The sequence below is a fragment of the Poecilia reticulata genome, chromosome 21 (assembly GCF_904066995.2).
Source record: "Poecilia reticulata chromosome 21, P_reticulata-male-v2, whole genome shotgun sequence".
Taxonomy (NCBI): Eukaryota; Metazoa; Chordata; class Actinopteri; order Cyprinodontiformes; family Poeciliidae; genus Poecilia; species Poecilia reticulata.
This window is the reverse complement of record NC_088850.1, coordinates 17,177,522-17,198,891: the sequence shown is the minus strand read 5'-3', so window position 1 is coordinate 17,198,891 and position 21,370 is coordinate 17,177,522. Positions and strand designations below refer to the sequence as shown.

The 21,370-nt window shown below is 38.0% G+C and overlaps 1 protein-coding gene and 1 long non-coding RNA gene across 2 annotated transcripts in view; both read left to right on the top strand.

Annotated features, from left to right (window-relative positions):
- The window catches only part of plcb1l (phospholipase C beta 1-like), a 128,541-nt gene that overhangs the window by 88,701 nt on the left and 18,470 nt on the right, over nucleotides 1-21,370 (top strand). Inside the window, exons 14-32 of the mRNA XM_008398321.3 lie at nucleotides 1,502-1,676; nucleotides 2,763-2,849; nucleotides 3,253-3,323; nucleotides 5,339-5,435; nucleotides 5,734-5,818; nucleotides 6,542-6,666; nucleotides 6,765-6,919; nucleotides 7,162-7,326; nucleotides 11,880-11,979; nucleotides 12,201-12,305; nucleotides 12,391-12,506; nucleotides 14,605-14,743; nucleotides 14,818-14,871; nucleotides 15,055-15,274; nucleotides 15,898-16,066; nucleotides 17,212-17,288; nucleotides 17,380-17,469; nucleotides 17,572-17,629; nucleotides 18,104-18,190. Coding sequence (XP_008396543.1) covers nucleotides 1,502-1,676; nucleotides 2,763-2,849; nucleotides 3,253-3,323; nucleotides 5,339-5,435; nucleotides 5,734-5,818; nucleotides 6,542-6,666; nucleotides 6,765-6,919; nucleotides 7,162-7,326; nucleotides 11,880-11,979; nucleotides 12,201-12,305; nucleotides 12,391-12,506; nucleotides 14,605-14,743; nucleotides 14,818-14,871; nucleotides 15,055-15,274; nucleotides 15,898-16,066; nucleotides 17,212-17,288; nucleotides 17,380-17,469; nucleotides 17,572-17,629; nucleotides 18,104-18,190 — 2,175 coding nt within the window. The remainder of the gene's footprint in view (nucleotides 1-1,501; nucleotides 1,677-2,762; nucleotides 2,850-3,252; nucleotides 3,324-5,338; nucleotides 5,436-5,733; nucleotides 5,819-6,541; nucleotides 6,667-6,764; nucleotides 6,920-7,161; nucleotides 7,327-11,879; nucleotides 11,980-12,200; nucleotides 12,306-12,390; nucleotides 12,507-14,604; nucleotides 14,744-14,817; nucleotides 14,872-15,054; nucleotides 15,275-15,897; nucleotides 16,067-17,211; nucleotides 17,289-17,379; nucleotides 17,470-17,571; nucleotides 17,630-18,103; nucleotides 18,191-21,370) is intronic.
- LOC145549656 (uncharacterized) lies at nucleotides 7,711-9,398 on the top strand. Its single transcript, XR_014085496.1, has 3 exons — nucleotides 7,711-7,977; nucleotides 8,482-8,675; nucleotides 8,911-9,398. It is a non-coding gene; the product is annotated as an uncharacterized LOC145549656 (long non-coding RNA).

Sequence of the window (21,370 nt, the reverse complement as noted above, 5' to 3'; positions counted from 1 at the left end):
AGCTGCCCACACTGCCAAAGGTACCATAAACCGGTTTGATGAGAATGGTATCACTCTGCTTGACTGGCCAACAAACTCTCCTGAACTAAATCCCACAAAGAAAGGGGTTTTCTCGAGAGGAAGATGTGCAAACAATGCAGACAAGCTTAAAGCTCCTATCAAAGCAACCTGAGTTTCTTTAACCCGTCAGCAGAGCCAGATCCTGACCGTCTCCACGCCACACTGCAATGACCCAGTCATTCATGCAAAAGGAAACCCACCCATGATTTCACTCGATTGCCATTTCCATCCTAAAAATCCTTCTTTATTTGTCCAAAGTAAGAATTTGGGTTTTAAATGTTCTGTAATTTAAATCACTTTGTCTTACAATTGGCAAACAAATCTATATAATGAGAGTCCCTTTTTTAACTGGCTTATGTAAATTGCTACCTGCAGAGTCTGCAACCACAGAAGTTCAAACCTGTGCATAAGTATTGATTCCAATTTTTCAGCCAGGAAAACAGTAACCTAGAGCAGCAAAACCAAATATTTCTTTTATTTGATCCTTCACAGTGTAAATACAGCATTTTTCATAACTGTGGCCACGATTATTCATGGCATGTTGTGACAGGTGAAAGCTAGTAGGCAACGGTCTCTCAAGAGATGCAGCTTATGACGTTTTAAAGCAAAAAGTGTCTGGTATTTGGAGAGAACCGTCCAGTAGAGCGCACAAATAACTGTTTAGGGATTCTAGAGAAAGCTGACCTGATTACAGCTGAGCTCTACTTCAATAAAGTTATATTTTTTTTGTATGTTTTTATTGCATCTGCTTGGAGTCAAGATTTAATGCATCTTCCAGTGGTGTGAGTAGAACCATTTGAAGCCGATGCAAACAGGATGTTTAATCGTTTTAGCATCATTTCCCTTCAACAACAGCAGAGAGGTATCGAGTAGAAAGTAGGTTATTAGGCTGTTAAATCTTGTCTTAATATGCTGCGTGAATCACCAAACTCCCCTTTCTTGTAAACATTCAGAAAGACTGAGGAAACAAGAATATCTTCATGACTGATAAGTTGTTAACACTGTAGCTGTGCATGTGTACATGTACTCATCATTACTGCAAACTTCTTTCTCTTTTTTTTTTTTTAAAGAAATTAATTATTGATAAGACTAAACACAGTGATCCTAAAGCAGTGCATCCCATTAATAATTCAAAACTCTGCCGACTTCAGGCTCGCTCTCTTATGAGTTTGGGTTTAATGCTCAGTTTCCTCCCAAGACGCTGATTGAGGTGTTGATCTGTAATGATCAACACAGCTTCTTAGGATCTCCAGAGAACTTTTTTTTCTTCTCACTAACATGAATTTACATTTTTGAACAACCTCAAATAAGACATCATAAGTGATTTTTGCACTTTGTTTACGTTTCGGTTTTTCACTTCAATTTTTAGGCATTCTGAACTGAAACACACTCCCCCGTTTTCACAGTCATCTCTCTGTCTCTTCGTCTCCGCTCCTTTCAGCTTGACGCTGCAGTCCCACTTCCCAGCCCCATGGAGCTGATGGGGAAGATCCTGGTGAAGAATAAGAAGAAACATCAGAAAACCGAAGGAAGCACCAAGAAAAAGCTCTCTGAACAGGTTTCCAACACTTACAGTGATTCCTCCAGCGTATGTGAGCCGTCCTCCCCCAGCGCAGGTACGGCACACCTGATACCGCACACAAGCTTTCAGATATCACCAAAAAAAAATTCTTAGCAAGAGACACCGTCGCATATGTTTTATGATGTAAAATGTAACCATCTGGCTCAAAATGTGCTGTGGACCAAAACTTCTTTGGTGCTCAGAGACTGAAGCAGCGAAGCAAAACCCTACTGTTGTTCTGCATTTTATCATTTTTATGGCTCTTTCCATCAGTCCAGAATATTATTGGCTGCTGCACACACCTTCTGGGGCTCCTTAAACACTAGCCAGTGGCAGCCATCAACTTGTCAATGTGTGTGTTGGTGTGTGCATGTGTGTGTGTGTGTGTGTGTGTGTGTGTGTGTGTGTGTGTGTGTGTGTGTGTGTGTGTGTGTGTGTGTGTGTGTGTGTGTGTGTGTGTGTGCATGCAGCTGTGTGTGCATTATGTTGTAACTGTATCACAGCTGCTCCCTGGCTTGAGGTTTCTCAAATTTGTTAACAGCCAGGCTGTAGTGTGCCGCACATTTTATTTGGTCTTTCAAGTTTGTGTGTGTGGGGGGGGCTGCGTGCGTGTGTGTGCGTTGGTGCCTTGTTGTAAAGTCCACCTCTTATTCCTAGAATTCGTGCTGTATTTCTTGCACACACTGCCCCCTAGTGATAGAACATGAGTATGCCAGCACCAAATATTTTTATTTATTTTTTTTTAAATAGTGAGTCTTTATTTGAGAGTGGTCAGACAGGAAAGTGGGTAATGAGGGAGGGGTAAGATATGCGACAAAGGTCATCAGGGGACATCCGGGACTCGAACCTGTGATGGCCACATTGAGGACTTTCCACACATTGGTTGTGCTCTACTCCTGTGCCAACGCAGCACCTAATCCAAGATCATTTTAACCGGTACATTCAGAAGCAATAATTAGGTGAATCTGTAAAGACTACAAATATTTTTATCTGTGTAGTGGCATTGAAAGAATAAAATAACTCAGTTTTTATCTATTTTAGCAAGCGAATCAAAAATAAAGTGAAAACAATAAATGGAGTTTGAAAAAACAGCAACAAAAATTAAAATTGTTTTTGTTTTTTGGGGTTTTTTTCCTCCCAGGTTCAACTAAAGAAGAGATGGCCGATTCGTCACAACCCTCTGACGGCGCTGAGCTCAACCTGAGACCACATGGCAGGAAGTCTATTGGTGAGTGATGACCTAAGCTTAAAATCATTTGTGTGGTCCTCATTAGGCTGGAGCTGTAGGTCACTTTGACCATTACCTTGCACATAATTTCCTGTCTCAGTGTGAGCTAAGATATATATGAAGATACTGAGTTGGTCGCTCATTGTGCATGCAGAGAGGCTGGGTGAGTTTCAGCTTAGTGATATTAAAATAAATATCTGTCACTGAGCTCCATCAGTTACAGCTTCTTGGTGGAAGACTCGCCTTGTTATTTTAAGGTTAATGGATAGAACTTCTTACTAAATAAAGCTACGAAAACATGATCAATATTTAAAAAGGTCAGTGAGACATTTGCTTGGTCTTTGTGGCAATGCCAAACAAACTGAAGCAATTAATTTTAATTTAACCGTAACTTGTATTTAAGGTGAGGTGGAGGCCGAAAGCGAAGATGAGGATGACGACGATGATGACTGTAAAAAGGGCTCCATGGATGAGGTGTGTATGGGGGGACGTGGCACACATGTCACAAATAAAAATCTTAAAATTGTTCCGACGTTTTGCGTTCATCTCCAACTGAATCACGACCGGCTCTTCGACGTGACGTTTCTACATCTTTGCACTTTGATGGAGGAACACTTCTGCTCATTCTTTCTTTGCTAAACAGCTCAAGCTCAGCCTGACTGGATGCTATGTCTTCTGCAATGTCTTTATAGCAAAGATACTGCAATTAATATTAACTATTTATTTAATTACCTTGCATTCAGGCTCTTTTTGCCTGTAGTATATTTGCTAATACTTTTAATTATCAGCAAATATAAAAGTACCTCATTACTTTCATTAAAAAAAATTCATTACTTTCATTAATGAAAGTAATGAATTTATTTTTTTCAAGTATCTGGATGAAACTGTGTGCAGTGTTGATTTTCTGCAACACACTTTGTTTTGCATGTAGTTGTTTTATAATCTAACTCTATCTGAAAAAACTTCATGATACTGTTCCTGTATATTGTCAGAGACTTAATTATACACATGTGGCTTCTGTTTAGTTACTTACTATTTTATTTGTACTAAATTTTATTGAGGTTATTGGATAGCAATGCCAAACCTTTCAGATTTTAATTTCTAAAAATGTTTGCACTAATTTACATTCAGCTACAAAATTTCAAGAATATTTACCAGGATGTAAATATGTATGGTCGTGATGTGACTGAACATGAAACGTTTCAAGGAGTGTAAATCTTTCTGTGAGCCACTGTATCAGTTTTTAAATAGTGCTAATAATTTATAATTGTTTGAATAGGTTTTTATTTGCACATCTGAGGTTGTCCTCAAATGTTTGATTTTATATATATATATATATATATATATATATATATATATATATATATATATTTGCCTCCCTTTACTTCGAGTAAAACCCCTTTTCAATAAGTCATTGTTGTATTTAAAAGATAGTTCAAACTGAAATTGAAAAATACTTCAATATTTCCAAAGTGAAAAAAAAAGATGTGTGCAGGTTATTGTTAACCAAAAGGAAAAGCAAATAAAAGATTGTGTCCAAAGCAGGGAGGTGATGCATTTCAGCCCCAAGGGGTCTCCTCTTCCGTCGCAGAGGCTTTGTTGAAGGTTATTGCAGTGTGCAACAGTGACCTTCTGTATTGGTCTTTACCGCACTGGACTAGAAGAAGTATCTGAGCAATTTTCTGCCAACAGCTTTAGGGGCTTCAGAGGGGTCCCTAACTCAAAGCCACACTTCTTTTCATTGGTTTCTTCACTTTCTTTGAACCACTGGCTTTGCTGTTTCACCATTCATAACTCCATAAAGCCGACTTGGGGAAAAAACAAATCAGTTTTATTTCCAGTTCAATCTGTTGTACAGGTGAACACCAGTGTAGCTGTACTTTTTAAAAACTGTCTGTTTACCGAGATAGAAATGTTGTTTAGCTGGATTTCAATCCTTTAAAATGACAGCAAAATGAATCAATGTAAGCTAAACTCCAATTGATAAAGAGTTTTATTTTGCTTACCTATTTGAATTGAAGTGAACTCCTGGTCCCCTGTTGCGTAGAGCAGATTTGCTGTTTTCTATTGTTTCCTGACCTTCGTCACACTACTTTATACCTTGCGTTTCCATGGTGACTACACTCCCTTAGCTGGATGCTTCTCCAGCACTCAAGTGTTGCCCTCCTACTACTCCAACATTAAGCCAGAGTATGCCATATCTACACATAAGCGCCACTGCTTCAGAATTAACACACCTACATCCAAAATTTTGCCACAAAGTTGGATTATAAATACTTTTCATCAGAACACAACTTAATCTAATGCTACACTATGCAGCTGCTCTGTCTGCAGCGATGAAGATCTTGGCACCTCAGCATGCCGATGTGGCAGCCAGACCAACTTTGCGAATAATTAACATAAAACGACATTTTCAATATTCTGTTATACTTGGCAAATACAAAAGAGTGTGAGAACAGCTTAAAGATGTCGTGTCTGTTCATGCACAGGGCACAGCAGGCAGTGAGGCGTTCGCCACAGAGGAAATGTCCAACCTGGTCATCTACATCCAGCCTGTCAAGTTTTACTGCTTCGAGACTTCCAAAAGTAAGCGAGATCCATCAACATTTCACAAGTGTAATAGTAAATGGAAACAATTTTCTCAGTATGCCTTCATTTAGGCATACTGAGAAAAACCAACCATGTTAACTTTTCGTGTATTCTGTATTATATAACTGTAAACAGTGATATGTTTTGCTTTACTAGAAGATAATTAAATAAAAATGAATGTTTCTTGTAAGAAGTGTGGAAATAATGCAGTTTAAATGCCTATTCTCACAATTAGAAGCTATTTGCGTTTAAAAACTGCTGCTGCTTTATTTAATGTTCCTACGTTGACCTGCAGAGATCAACCGGAGCTTCCAGATGTCCTCCTTCGTAGAGACCAAAGCTTTGGAGCAACTGACAAAGTCTCCAGTCGAGTTTGTGGAGTATCCTTCTTTAAGCACAGCGTTCTGCTTTTTACCGTCTGGAAAACATTTGTTGTTTTGCTCGTCTGGTTTCCGCTCTGACGGTAATGACTTAAAGCAGATAGAGGCCAACTTCGCTCTGCTTCTGTGCTTTTTCATCTCCCTTTTATTCTGTGTTGCGATTTCACTCCATAACAGCAACAGTGACATCATCAGCAGCAACGACAGGTCATGTGTGCATCTGTGACGCGATAGTCATAATCATTTAGCTTTTGAATTATTAATTTTAGCAGTTCGTTTTGGAGAGCACCGATGATGCAAAATACAACTTTAATTATTTTTAAATACAAACTGGGTGCAGAAGTCTGATTTTATGGTAGATTCACTTTAAAGAAGGTCAAAATTACACATATAGGCTCAAATATCTACATACCTCACTGTTATGTGAACGTATGTCTCTTTGACCGTTTCCAGCTATGAACAAGCGTGTGGTTAAATTTGTGTCTCACGGTCCAAAATCCTTTGACGCAGATTACATTGAAGCCATCACAGAGACTCAGCATTCGGATGAGGTTTTAGGGTCTAGTTGTTGTTTTGAGGTGAAGCTGAGGACTTTGATGGCATTCCTCCTCCTTTATTATTATTTTAACTTATTCCTACAATTCAATGTGGAGTGCTTTGTAGTTTGATGACTAAGCTGTGCACTTACATGCAGCTGTTCTTTACTTAACCGATTGTGCTCATATACAACAAGCTGCAGCTGAGCAGGATCTACCCTAAAGGTACCCGAGTAGATTCATCCAACTACAACCCCCAGCTCTTCTGGAACGCCGGCTGTCAGCTGGTGGCTCTCAACTTCCAAACCATCGGTGAGGGACAGCAACATCTTTTTTAATAAATCGAATTGGCTAAAAGCTTTATTCGTCTACAGCGTGCAGAAAACAAAAATCCTGTCTGTCGTCCTCAGACTTATCGATGCAGCTGAACCTGGGCATGTACGAGTACAATGGGAAATGTGGCTACAGACTGAAACCAGAGTTCATGAGACGGCCGGATAAACACTTCGATCCTTTTACTGAGAGCACAGTAGACGGGATAGTCGCCAACACACTGTCTGTCAAGGTGTGTGTATGTTCATATTGATCCCTTTCAACCTCTGTAGGTTTGGCTGTGTATGCTTACCTGCTTGAATAACATGTGGCAGAGGGCGGTTTATTTATCTGTGCTTGTGTCACTCGAAATCAGGTCAGGGTTCAATGAAAACGTTGCACGACCGGTTTGTAGAATGCGATTATGTTTTTGATCTGGTTCTGGATCCTGAATGTCCTTCGTCTATGCAGTAACTTCATTTTCATTTATTGCAGATCATCTCAGGTCAGTTCCTGACCGATAAGAAAGTAGGCACATACGTGGAGATTGACATGTTTGGCCTGCCAGTGGACACCAAGAGGAAAGCGTTCAAGACCAAGACATCTCAGGGCAATGCCATCAACCCTCTCTGGGAAGAAGAGGCCATTGTTTTCAAAAAGGTGAACTTTGTGTTAAAACTTCATTTCATATGCAAGAAATTTAATAAAGTTGATTTTCCTGACGTACAAAATCACAAAGTACAAATTTACTCAAGGATAAAATTACAGATACCTTGATGTAAAATACGATGAGTGTGTGGAACTGAATTGTATGGAAGTAATTATGTGCCATCAGAATTTGAATAAAAAATGCATCTGAAATTTGAATGTTGTATATTTGTTCTTACTTTTTCAATTTAAAAATTAATTCAGAATATATTTTTGACCTAAAAAAAATTTCAGTGTCATTATTTGTACATGTATGCAAATTTCATTTGTTAAAAAAATTCACATTCCTATTTCAGAGATCAAATTTTCAATATATATATTTTTTCAGTGTTAAAAAAATTCAACATATAAAAAAATTCAACTTTTAAAAATTCAAATGCAATATTTTCAGTGTCCTACAAATTCAACTTGCTCAAATTCGCTGTCTCAAATTCAACATCTAAAAATTCGCTGTACAAAAATGGCGAGGTTACTTCAGGTCACAGACATTAGCAATCGTTGTCAGATTTCAACACTGAGCTAATCACATGACCTAAGCGTCATATTGAAGAAATACCAGCATCACCGAGGCCAGCGACCATGGAGGCGAACGCAAACCCAACGGTGAGTCTATGCTTTCATATTTCTGTAGTACATTTTATTTTGCGCATGAACTTTGATACATGACATTAAAGCTTGATTTAAAACACGGGTTTGGGCCGTTGTTAATCTTACGCCATGTAATGCTGGCATATTAGTTCTCGCTACCCGCTAGACCTCCACCCCCTTCTCTTGGCTGTCCTACGCCCAATTTTCCCCTGTTTTATTTAAAAAAGGAATATCACTTGCGCCAAGTCTAGAATCTTTAAAGATAACTGATGGGTAGCGACTTTCCGGGTTGTTTGTATGTTGTCTTAGGTGAGACTGATCAGGCGGTCTTAGTAAAAGTCGTAATTTTCCAGGAGATGCTACCGCTAATGTAGAAGCTAATATGGCTGCCTTGTGTGCTTCAAGGAGGGGCTGTGAACTCTTCCGACATTAATTGATTTCCGACCTACTGATTTCAAAATAGTTTTTTTATTTTACTGACAATGTTTTTGACATTTTTTTTTCTTTTTTCTTTTCAAGGAACATATGGATCATATTTTTGATAGACTCCATGATCGTTTGGAGCCATTTCTATTTCTACAATTACAGATGGTCCTGCAGTCAATCAGTTGGCCACAGGTGAAGAAGCAAAGTGATGACGGTGACAACAGCGATGATGTCTTGGAAGCAGAAACTGCAGGTGACAGGGTTTCTCCATCAGTTTCTCAAAGAAGGTAAAATGTCTGTATAAACATTTGGCCAATGTTTGTTATTTTGAGAATGATAAATAACAAATGTATTATGCTGGTATTATACCAGCATGATTTTTGAAGGACATCACATTCATATTCATTAGTTTCTTAGATGGAAAAGACATTCGCATAAAGTCATATCTCAAAGTCAGCTTTATGAATGATTCCATCTACAGGAAACTCACCATGTATCTAAAAAAAATTATACTTTTCCTAGCATTTTCAGACAATCTGCACCAGCTCATGAGATTTTGGGTTGGCTGGGAGGCTCCATGGCAGGAACTGAAGCCTGAAGTAGTGCAGTCAACTGGACCAAACCACATGCCCACTTCATCCACCTGCAGTGAACGTTTACGCCTTCCAAGCCATTATTCTACCTACCAGGCTCTGTATGCTGACATGATGGTGTCTTAAATCGGTTGGGACTGGCTTTGGTCTTCTTTGAGAACTCAGTGCATTGGTGTTTCATTTGTTCAATAATTGCATTTCAATATGGCAATTAAGTAAAATTACAAAGTCGTTTTATTATTAGCTTCTTTTTTTTTTTTTACAAATACTGTTCATCATTCACCGCAGTCTTGACATTAAGTTGTTCTTTGAAGTGACGACTAAGTACCTGAAATGTTTGTCAAGCATCCCTGTAAATCTTAAATGTTAGAGTAACTATGTTCAGAGTTTCTGAGTCAGCACTGTTTGTACAGGAAATATGAAACGGAAACTGTTTTTATGCAATATTTTATTGAATATTCATCTATGCTTGAAGTATTAGAAAATAAATGACATAAGACAAACTTAACTTTTCCATTCTTATAATGCAAGAAAATTAAGGTCCTACACAACTGTACCCACTAGGTTCCTTTTGAGAAAAAAAGAACAATCAACTCACAAATTTAGAACATTTTAGTTCTTTAACATGTCTACCATAAAAGCACTATGACTCACTTTTCCAAATCACAAATTTTACCTTTGTGGTAATATGATCAGCACTTAGCTTTACATTTCATAAATGCTGAATTTTGAAACTGGACAAGTTTCACAGAGTGAAGAACTGTTCACAAAACAGAACTGCACCAATATAAATGTCACAACCAAAAGACAGTGATGTGCCTTTTGGGTTTACTGCGTCTCTTAAGTCCATTTGTTCGTCAGTCAGTTGCACAACTTGAATTTGGTACTGTGACGTTTGACTCTTCCTGAAGAGGAAGCCCGCTCTCCTCCCATTCAATTTCGGGAATCTACACCCTGGAAAACACAAAGAAGGGATCAAGAGAACTCAAAATGTACTTGATTGCAGATTCCTATGTAATAAATTAAATGAATGATAGTATACATGCTACACATTAAATTATCCAATTAAAATGTACCTCTATCAAGGCACTGTGGGGTTCAGGAATTGAATGGTGTGTAACTTAATCAGAATTTGCTTTTAATTACAACATTAATCACAAATTTTAGCATAGCTCAAACATTCTTTGTAACCAAAGATATATTTTGGAGATACAAAGTAGTGGGGATTAAAATGATTTTAATAAGTTAACAGCTGTACTTGCAAGCATATATTTTCTTCAAAATGAGTTAAAATCAAATGAAAAAACAAGGGAGGTTGTTTGTAATGTTGCTAGGTAACAGAACGACGTTTTGTAACGCAAAGTAAAAGAATGTAAATTAATATATATCAACACTTGTCAGATAAGAGAAGCAGCCGTTTGGATGACGCTATAATGACCATAAATGTATAAATTTATTCATAAATGAAGTCACATGAACAATACCGTAGATGAACAGAATGGGGTTGTGGTTATAATTAATGTCGGAAGAGTTCACAGCCCCTCCTTGAAGCACACAAGGCAGCCATATTAGCTTCTACATTAGCAGTAGCATCTCCTGGAAAATTACGACTTTTACTAAGACCGCCTGATCAGTCTCACCTAAGACAACATACAAACAACCCGGAAAGTCGCCACCCTTCAGTTATCTTTAAAGATTCTAGACTTGGCGCAAGTGATATTCCTTTTTTAAATAAAACAGGGGAAAATTGGGCGTAGGACAGCCAAGAGAAGGGGGTGGAGGTCTAGCGGGTAGCGAGAACTAATATGCCAGCATTACATGGCGTAAGATTAACAACGGCCCAAACCCGTGTTTTAAATCAAGCTTTAATGTCATGTATCAAAGTTCATGCGCAAAATAAAATGTACTACAGAAATATGAAAGCATAGACTCACCGTTGGGTTTGCGTTCGCCTCCATAGTCGCTGGCCTCGGTGATGCTGGTATTTCTTCAATATGACGCTTAGGTCATGTGATTAGCTCAGTGTTGAAATCTGACAACGATTGCTAATGTCTGTGACCTGAAGTAACCTCGCCATTTTTGTACAGCGAATTTTTAGATGTTGAATTTGAGACAGCGAATTTGAGCAAGTTGAATTTGTAGGACACTGAAAATATTGCATTTGAATTTTTAAAAGTTGAATTTTTTTATATGTTGAATTTTTTTAACACTGAAAAAATATATATATTGAAAATTTGATCTCTGAAATAGGAATGTGAATTTTTTTTAACAAATGAAATTTGCATACATGTACAAATAATGACACTGAAATTTTTTTTAGGTCAAAAATATATTCTGAATTAATTTTTAAATTGAAAAAGTAAGAACAAATATACAACATTCAAATTTCAGATGCATTTTTTATTCAAATTCTGATGGCACATAATTACTTCCATAGAATTGGGTCTTATTAATCTGTAATAATAAATAATAGATCATGCTTAATAATGCATACTCTTTTTTATTATTATTATTTTTATTTATTTATTCACTGAAATGTTCTAAGTACCATACAGGTATTTGGTAAGACTTCTTTCATAGACTTCTCTTCATCATCACCTTTACAACTCAGTTTTATCTTTTATCTTCTTTTTTTTTTCACACCTATAACATGTACTTTTAGAGAGTAATTTTAAATATCCCAGAATAGCATATTTTTTTGTTTGGGGAAAATCATTTAATTTAGCACAGTACAGTGCTTTCTGTTTAGAAATGCTGGCATATGCATCAAAGTAAACAGTGAAAAACCAGATTATGAGCTCGATCTTAATATAAACTGGACTAGAACATTTTTTTTTTTAAATCACCTTTTATTATTCCTATGATGTCATCTGACGCTGTATATGCTGTTTTGTTTAGGTCGTCCTTCCTACACTGGCTTCACTGAGGATAGCAGTGTTTGAAGAAGGAGGAAAGTTTATTGGCCACCGCATCATGCCTGTTTCAGCCATCCGTCCAGGTGACAAAACTCATTTCTTCTCAATGTCATTTCAAACCATAATAAATGCTGCCATGTTTAAAAATGCTATAAAGTAAACATTACATATTAACATGCGTAAGAATATTACATTTTCAAATGTGAATGAATTAACCAAACTGGGTCATGAACAATGAACAAGACATTAAAGCGCATCATTTTCTTCCTTTGCAGAAATGTAACATCTCTCATTTGTGTTTCAGGTTATCGATATATCAGTCTAAGGAACGAGAAGAACCAGTCGCTGATGCTGCCCGCCCTCTTTGTTTACGTTGAAGTGAAGGACTACGTCCCAGACACGTTTGCAGGTAAGTCATTGGGAGAGAAAGGAAATAGAAATCTTGTTTTGTCATCTGGGATTACCAATTTTTTTTTTCTCTCCCTGCTCCTCAGACGTCATTGAAGCCTTATCCAATCCCATCCGCTATGTCAACCTGATGGAGCAGAGAGCCAATAAGCTGGCTGTTCTCACCTTAGAGGAAGGAGGAGAAGAGGAGGGTGACAAAGAGGTATGTGAATATAAAAAAAAACGCTTTGCCTCACATACAACTTATTTTACATAAATGTCTTATTGATATTTTTGGATTTATGTAGGTTTTTATACAATTGACTATTTTGATAACAATTTGAGATAAGCAAGAAAGGAGATATAAAGCAGCTTTGAGTTGTGTTTTGACTTGTTAGACAGTTCACATGACATCCAACCTTTATATGCTAAAATTTAGCTTGATAAAATATATAGAGGTACTTCAAATGTTTTCTTCTAGCTGACGCCTTTAGCTCTCTCGTTCTCTTCATAATATATTTATGATGCACAGGAAACATTTAGGTGATGTTTTAGCTTTCTAAACTTCTTTTGAAATTGTGTATATGCATAGCAAACCGCTCAGAGTGAAGCTAGTCACACGTTAAAGTCAATTTTCTAAATTCTTTCGTGTATGATTTTAATTGAGGATCAGAGAAATACCCTCAAACACAATCTCTGTTCTTTTATATTTAAGACTGACTTAAATGTCGTCGTTCACATCCTTACCATCCTGATCTAGATTCCCACAGAGAGGTTTTATTCTTGCAGTCTTTGAGGAGTACTTTGATCTTGTTAGGAACTCGAGTCTGCTACAGAGTAATATTTATCTCTCCCTCTGCAAATAGCACATTTTTGGAAATTTGCTATAGAGAGAACAGCTTTCCTCTTCAAATAAGCACTGTTAAGATGCACTTTAGATCGAAATGATGTAGGAAGTGTTTTATTATCACCAGGAGAGTTTAAGCTGTTCTAAACCATGTAATGAAAGAATAAATTAATTAATCTTAATCTTATTCGTACCACAAATACCTACGGATACTATTAGCCAGCTGTCTGCCCCACTTTAATTCCAGGCCATCCATGATAAATTGAACTTTAGCCAGCTATGTAGCAGCTTTGTTGTGACTTTTATATAAAATCTTACGAGGTCATCTAGTTTAAAACTGTAAACCTGAATTTAATTGTAATTTAAGTGTTGGGTATAATGAATTCTAATTTCATTAGTGGATCCCTTGATTGTTTGTGTCAAATAACTTCATGTGATGAGTAGTTTCAAAACACTTTACATGTGCACATTTGACAAAATGTGTTAATTTGTCCAGCTGAACCAAAGACATGTCTCTGTATTCTAGAACTAAACTAAAAGTGGTAACTATTAAATCAGGCGCTTAGAGTAACTTGTGGGTAGAAACAAGTAGAAATCAGCGTGTAGATGTAGTTTGTTTGAACTGACATAATGAGGATAAGCAACCAGGGATTGTTGAGGCTGCTGCTCATGTGCAAGTTCTGTGTCAGCATAGCTCACACATAACGTCTCACTTATTCAACTGGATTTGCTTCTTTGTTTCACCATGTATCTCAGGACTGTAGAAATATGTGCAGCTTTGTAACATCTGCCTTTGTAGTTTAAAGCTCAAGCTCTGAAATTTTAAAGCTGCAGAAGCAGAGCAATGGGGAAAAGACAGGAAAAGGGGGATTATCTCTGAGAGAAATATGAGAATTTAAAATATTAAAATGGGGACACATTTATCATGCGAGATGAGGCAGGACCCAGATTATTAGCAAAGGGAACTGCAACGGACGGCTGTCCCTAAGGGTCCTCTTTCATCTGCTTTGCCAGCTGATATGATTACCCGAGAGGATTTCTTGTTTCATGCTGTGACCATGGCAACAGGGACTTTATGATCTAGAGCGTGGAAAGGCAGGGCATAAATGTGACGAGAGAACAGAAAGAGAGCAAAGATCAGGCTTGAGTGATTTGCATCAAAGTTTAGGTGGTACGTTCTCCGTGTGAGCAAAGTAAGACCTGCTGGCACTCGATACCATCTGCAATGCTAAGAGTGGGCTACCAACGCTATGTCTACAGACTGGCCCACTCAGCACTGGTAAACAAGTGAACTCTGAAGATAGAAAGAAAAAGGGAGATAAATATTTCACTTTTGCCCCAAAACCCCACCAAAAAAAAAAATCTAAAGCTGTTTTTAGGTTCACTGCTATCCGTACATAGTTTTCTGCTGAAATCCAGTTGACTCTTTTGAAATGAAGCTGATCTGCATGTTTGTGCTTAATTTGACAAACAGGTGGAGGCAGGAAGTGATGCACCCTCGGAATCTAAAGTGGACCAGGGGGCAGCAATACCTGCGGAGAACGGAGTGAGTCACACTCCCATTATCGCCCCCAAACCTCCTTCACTTGTTGGACATCAGCCTCAGTCTGCAGGTACGAGACTTCCTCAGCCATTTGCAAATAACTGAAGGTCTTCTGCCACTTACTTAATGTGCTTGGGGGAACAGGTTCACTGAAACCATCAGTGAAGACAGAGGACATCATACAGAGCGTCCTCACTGGTAGGGTTCAAAATGATCTCCACTGCTCACGAGTAACTTCTCAGCTTAAATCTGTAATCAATGCTATTCCTGTTATTTTCGTGTAAGTAAACCTTCCTTGACTCATCCAAAAACATCATCACGAACGGACAAATTTTAATCTTTACTTTTATTGTCACCGTCACCGTTTTGGCGGTGTTCCAGAGCTGGAGGCTCAGACAGTGGAGGAGTTGAAGCAGCAGAAGGGGTTTGTCCGGGAGCAGCGGAAGCAGTACAAGGAGATGAAGGAGCTGGTCAAAAAACACCACCGCAAAACAAGCGAGCTGATCAAGGAGCAAACGGCCCGCGTCTCTGAGCTGCAGAGCCAGCATCAGAGGCGACGCTCCACCCTGCAGAAGAGCCACAAACGTGACGGTAAGAAAAGGTAGGTGACGCTCTCCTTCTGTTTTACTTCCTAGTTGCTTTGTTGTTTGAATTCATGTAAACTTGATTAAGTTACGATCAAGTTCATTTAAACGTCCAATAGCTGAATTTCCAACCCGTTGTAACCTTTGGCTTCAAGTTTATAATGACGGACGTTTTTAATGTAAAGAAATTATTTTCTGAATTGTTACCCAATTAAATAATTTGTAAGATCTCAGCATAAAGAAAGATGTGATGCATTTAGTAAACAACTGGTAAACTGTTTTATTTTAATACACTGTGTGTATTAAAATAATGTCCAAATATTATTTCCTTTAGAAATTATGAAGATTTATGGATGAACTTTTTCAGTTTAATACATGTTGGAATCAGTTTATTCTCATACATGTTTTTTTCAGGCACTTCCAGAAGAAATATAAAATTTTTCTTGACTTTTTCTAATGCAGCTATTTGAGCTTTTTTTGTTAATATTGCTAATATTGTCATCAAAATCAATAGTTTGATTTTGTATGTTTGCATGTATTCTCTAGTTTTACCAGTAAAATCCCCCCTTAAAAGATTTTTGCAGGGACTCTAATTAGAGTCTGTTTATGTGTCTCACTCTGTTTTATGTTTGTCTCGAAGTCGGTCTGAAAACTCCCTGTCGACTATGGACCAAGAACTGTGTGAGCTGGACCAGGACTGCGGCCAGAGACTGGCAGAGCTGAAGGAGCAGCAACAGCAGCAGCTGCTTAAACTCCGCCAAGAGCAATACTACAGCGAGAAATACCTGAAACGAGAACACATAAAACAGGTACGCACCCCGCACAACACACACCACGCATACAGGCGCATCTCAGCAAATCTGAATATTATCTAAGAGTACTTTATTCCAGTAATTCAGTTCAAAAGGCAAACATGATAGATTAAACACAGAATGATATATTCTAAGTATTTATTCCTTTTATGATTAATGATTATGTCTAATCAAACCCAGAATTGTTGGAGTTTTCATAACAAAGACTGCTTTGTTACAGCAAAGTCATTAACACCCTGTATAAGAAAGATAAGCCTCAAAAGGTCATTAGAGTGCCATAAGAAAGAATAGTAATGGAAAGATGAGTGATAAAAAAATATAAGGTAGAAAAAGTTACACAAGCATCACGGATAAGAGAAGCCTTAATGTTATAAAGCTAAAGTTGCTCATGAGTTTTAAGGAGACTTCAGCTGTAGTTCCACATAAAGACCTGGGCTACAACTCCCACTTCATCTTGTTAGGCCGCTCTTCAACCATAGACATTGTAAGAAGCATCTAAGCTTCTGTAAAATGATCAGCTTGGTGGCTTTTCTCATCAAGCTGTTGTAGATTAAAACAAAACCATATATAAAACACATACAAATATGTTCTCGTGTCTCTTAAAGTGGATAATACCAGCGTTTTTAAGTCGTTGATCCCATATAGCAACGACATGCAGAGCGTGAACACGAACAAGCAGCTACTTTCTTTGGGATAAACAGATGCGCCACACTCAGACCGCAGCCTGCCCTGACTTGCCGTCGACGGACAATGTGCTGACAGCCTCCTGCTGTCCCGAAGCTTTGGAAAAAGCAAGCACAAACAAGTGAATAAACGAACGCTGCAATCAGCTCCAGGTCGTCCCCCTGAAGGGTTTGACAGGCATCACTTTGCTGCTTCTGCTCGTGTTCTGTTGGATGATGTGGAAAACCGAATGTGTTCAGGTCCGGTGCATCTGCGCGGTGAACACAGCTGAGGTGTTAGACAGGAACGGTTATGCCAAGTGAAGAGGATGAGCAACAAGTCTAACAGCAGTTGTTTACTTGTTCTGCTGCTTGATTATAATCAGAAACGCAACATGTGCAGCTTTATCTGAAAGAATCAAATCTGATGTTTTAGCGCTTTCTTAGTGTCGCAGAATGGATGTGTTTGTTTGTCCCCAGCTGGTCGAGAAGCTGACGACTATAGCAGAGGAGTGCCAGAGCGCTCAGCTTAAAAAGATCAGAGACATCTGTGAAAAGTAAGATTGGGTTTATCACTCGTACTTAAACAAATACAGTGCGACCCCTTTCTCTTTTTGACGTCTCTCGACTGTATTCCAACACCGACAGAGAGAAGAAGGATCTGAAAAAGAAAATGGACAAGAAAAGACAAGAGAAGATCAACGAGGCGAAAGCCAAAGACAAGAATTTAACAGAAGAGTACGTTTTTCTAAGTGTTTTTTTTAACGGGATGTAATAATTTATTGTCCACTAGGTGTCGCTGTAGACTAAATGTGTTGATAAATGTTTTGTTCCCTAAAGAGAGAAGTTAGAGATCAACAAATCTTTTGTCAACGAGGTGGTGCAGTACATTAAACGGGTAAGCAGGCATGTTACAGTCAATATCCTCCAGTTATTTCTGATTCACATTTTTATTCATTCATTCATCTTTCAACATGGAAATGACTGTAAAGGTATGGTCAGAGCTACAATGAAAAGGGTTTAGTGTGCATGTGTGTGTTAGAATGGCTCATTCAAAGCCTAAATGTGAGTCCAGTGGAGAATCTGGGGCAAGACTTAAATAGCGATGTTCACAGACCATGTTTGTCCAGTGTGACTGAGCTGAAGCTTTTTCCAAACAAAAATGGCCAAGATTTCACACACTAGATGTGGAAAGTTGGTAGATTAATACCCAAAAACTGTAATTATAATTGCTGAAAAAAGTGGTTATACAAAGTATTGAATGAAGAGGCTGAATACAAATTTATGCCACACTTTACAGATTTTTTTTATTGCGTAACTTTTTCAGAGTACTGTAGATTAAAGATCTCAAACTGTGTGTTTGCATTTGTAGATGGAAGATGCTCAGAATAAACGACAAGAGAGGCTACAAGAGAAGCACAAGGACATTCGGCAGCAAATCTTGGATGAGAAACCAAAGGTGAGTTTGTTAAAGCTATTTTCTCATCATAGTACACTTGTGTCTTTTAAAGGAGAAATGAATCAGCTTTGGATTTATTTTTTGTTTGTTTTACAAGGACGCCAAAAAGAAAAAAAAAAAAGTTTAGTATATGTGCTGGAATTTTTTTTTAATTAACAGTAGCAAAGTAGAGTTTGATGGACACAACTCTTGGACAGCATGAACACTCATCAGGATTTCCTCTGTGCTAGGTTACTTTGTGGAGCAAATGTGTAGGTATTTCATAAGTAAAAAAAATAATGAATCCCTAATATATCAAATATGGCTGCAGAGACACTACAATAGTCTTTAACTTTCTAAAAAGAACATAACATGTAAATAATCCAATCAAAAGTATCATTTTGTTTGGCTTTCTTTATTTATGTAGATTAAAAATATATGAATAAAAACTCAATATTGTGTAGTATTTATCTCATAAGTGACTCTACTCAATTAAATAAAAGGTGGTTCAACCTTTCAACCACTAGGTGGCGATCTGAGTCAGACATTTTCCTGCTGCGCTGTCTGTGCTGAAAGTGTACCTTAAGTGAGCCCAGCCAGGGCATTTACTAACCACTGCTGGTTTGTTTTATGCTATATTGTTAGCATCAGATTATGTCTGTGAATGTTTTATTGTAGGGCTGTAAATGTTCCGTTTATGTTTGCTGAAAACTGGGTTATTGCTTTATAACATCCACTTCCCTGCAGTAGGAAGTGGATGTGGAAGAGGAAGTGGCCCGTCTGTGGCCCTTGTTATGAAAGCAGTCGGTTATTAATGCTGTGATACTTATTGATTTACTCTCTGCGTGTTTGGGTTTGTTACTCTGGTTCATACATGCAGTGGTCAGCATGTCAGTTTCACTTGTTGTTGTGACCTTCCCCGTAGGACGGTTGTGCTTCTGCAGAGCGTGGTAAGAACATCCGTGCATTCTGGTGTTGAGCACCAATTCAGCAAAATTGTGGCAAACAAGCAACAGTTCAATTGCAACTACAACTTTTATTTATCTTGCCAATATTCTATGAGCTATTACGAGTTATTATTAATTGCAGCATTTGTAGTGGATATCATGGCAGATTTTCACCATAAGGACCAGCAGACTGGCCTGTGTATTGTGAGATCACAACCCAGCAGAGTGCCTGGATTCAGCTGCCCCTGTTAATGATTCCTTTGGCAACATCCTTCACACTACTTTGGCAGAAAAATCCTTTAGTCAAATCATTTTGACCATATAATTTCTGTTCTGTACACATTTCCATAAACATCCGGAACGCTAATGTCCAATACCTTCCAGATTCTAATGAGATCCTAAAAATGTGCTGGAATTGATGCTGTTATTGTAATAACACAGTTCGTCAGGTTCTACCAGTGTGTCTGCTCGGGGAAGCCGAATCAGGATATTACATTTAAAAAGGCATAGATTGTATTTTTAAGACATTATTGGTTTTTTTCTAACATTTTAAATTACTTGTCAGTCCTTTTTTGTTGTTTTTACTGGAATAAGAATAATTGTATCAATGTAATTTCTATCCTAAAAACGTTTACAGTGTAGATGTGTTTCTTTACAGCCCTGACAAAATAAATCAAGTTGGCAGATAAATAGACAGGACAACTATTAACTGCACACTTTATGGATCATTCTTGAAAGCAAGCTGCAGGAGGTTTTGTTAAGTTTAACTCAAGACATGTAGGAAACACAGCAAACATGATGAGTTGAGACCAGACCACAGAATAGACAACAGAACTTTTTGTCTATGCAAGTGCAGCACCATTTGTTGAAGGAAGCCAGCACTGATCATCCCACTGAACATACGGCCCCCCACAGTAAAACATGGGGGTGGCAACATCATACTGTTGGGTTGCTTTTCTTCAGCTGGAAAAGACTGGAAAATTGCGAAGAGGAGAGTTAATTAGAGTATGTATGGAGGAACAAAACCTGTTAAGGGTTTTGTTAACAACCCTGAAGGTACCACTGGAACTATAGGGTTAAAGAGTCATGTCAACGTTGAGCCCTTTATTATATAAAACAAATCTATCATCGTGCACTTGATCTTTCACATGCAGTGCTGGTAAAGAAATAACCAAAAGGTGGTTCTACAAAGTATTAACTCTCGTAAATAGTGCTGGACTGTGTAGAAACAATGTATAGAGACTGAGGTCAAACTCAATGTCTGTCATAAGAACAGAATAAAGGATCTGAGTATTGCAGCATATTTTAAATTAGAAATGCAGCAAACATAAAAAACCAAAGTCAAACACGTAATTTTCACTTTTGTTTAAATATAAATACTAATGTAAGAATTGTTGCATTATTCTCCTCTCCTTTGCCCGTGTTGATTTATTCGCTTTAAAAAGCACTCGATCAAGTGCTTCATAAAGCTCTGTTACAACGAACTGGAGACGTGATGTGATGCAGAGTGCATGCTCACCATTTCAACTCGTGAGTTACTGCTCCCCCCCCTCCGCCTCCTCCTCTTTAAAGAGAATCTTAAATCTCAAATCTTCTGCTGAAGAGAGCTTCATAAACTCCCACACTCCAAGTGACAGCTCCTCATTTCTTTGAAACCACCTGGACTCGAGTGTGGGAGGTGAAGAGTAGACATCCAGTCCAATAATTCACAACCATTCAGTTGTCTATGTCTTTCCATAAAAGTGCACTGGAGAGGAATAAAGTGTTCTATAGAAAGTGGTAGGGTGAAGTGATCATGGATTTCTTTCGACTGATTTTTGATGTCAACCGTGAATGAATGAAGCTATTTAACTGTTTTTATTGATTTCCTGTTGGTCGTAATCTTCCTATGACTGCTGTAGTGCTTTAATGGCACTATCTTTACTGGCAATAAATTGTATAAATCAAAGTTATAAAAATCTATTCATCCCAGTCTTGTAACTTTCATCAGGGAGAGAAATTCCAACCTGTTAGCATTTCTTGTTTCCCCACTGAATTGATTATCCATCACCTAGCCATCTGTCTCAGACAGTTTTAAATCAAAAACTAGGCCGTTGCGAATTTAAATCACCTGACTCGGGCTGTTATAGTAATCGACAATCTCTCCAGCTTTCGCAGAACGGCAGTCATCAGCAGGCAAAATGGGCAGGTGTCAGAGGACACAACTCTGGAGACAGCAAGCAAAGATATCCTGCGGTTATGTTAATATGGAGCT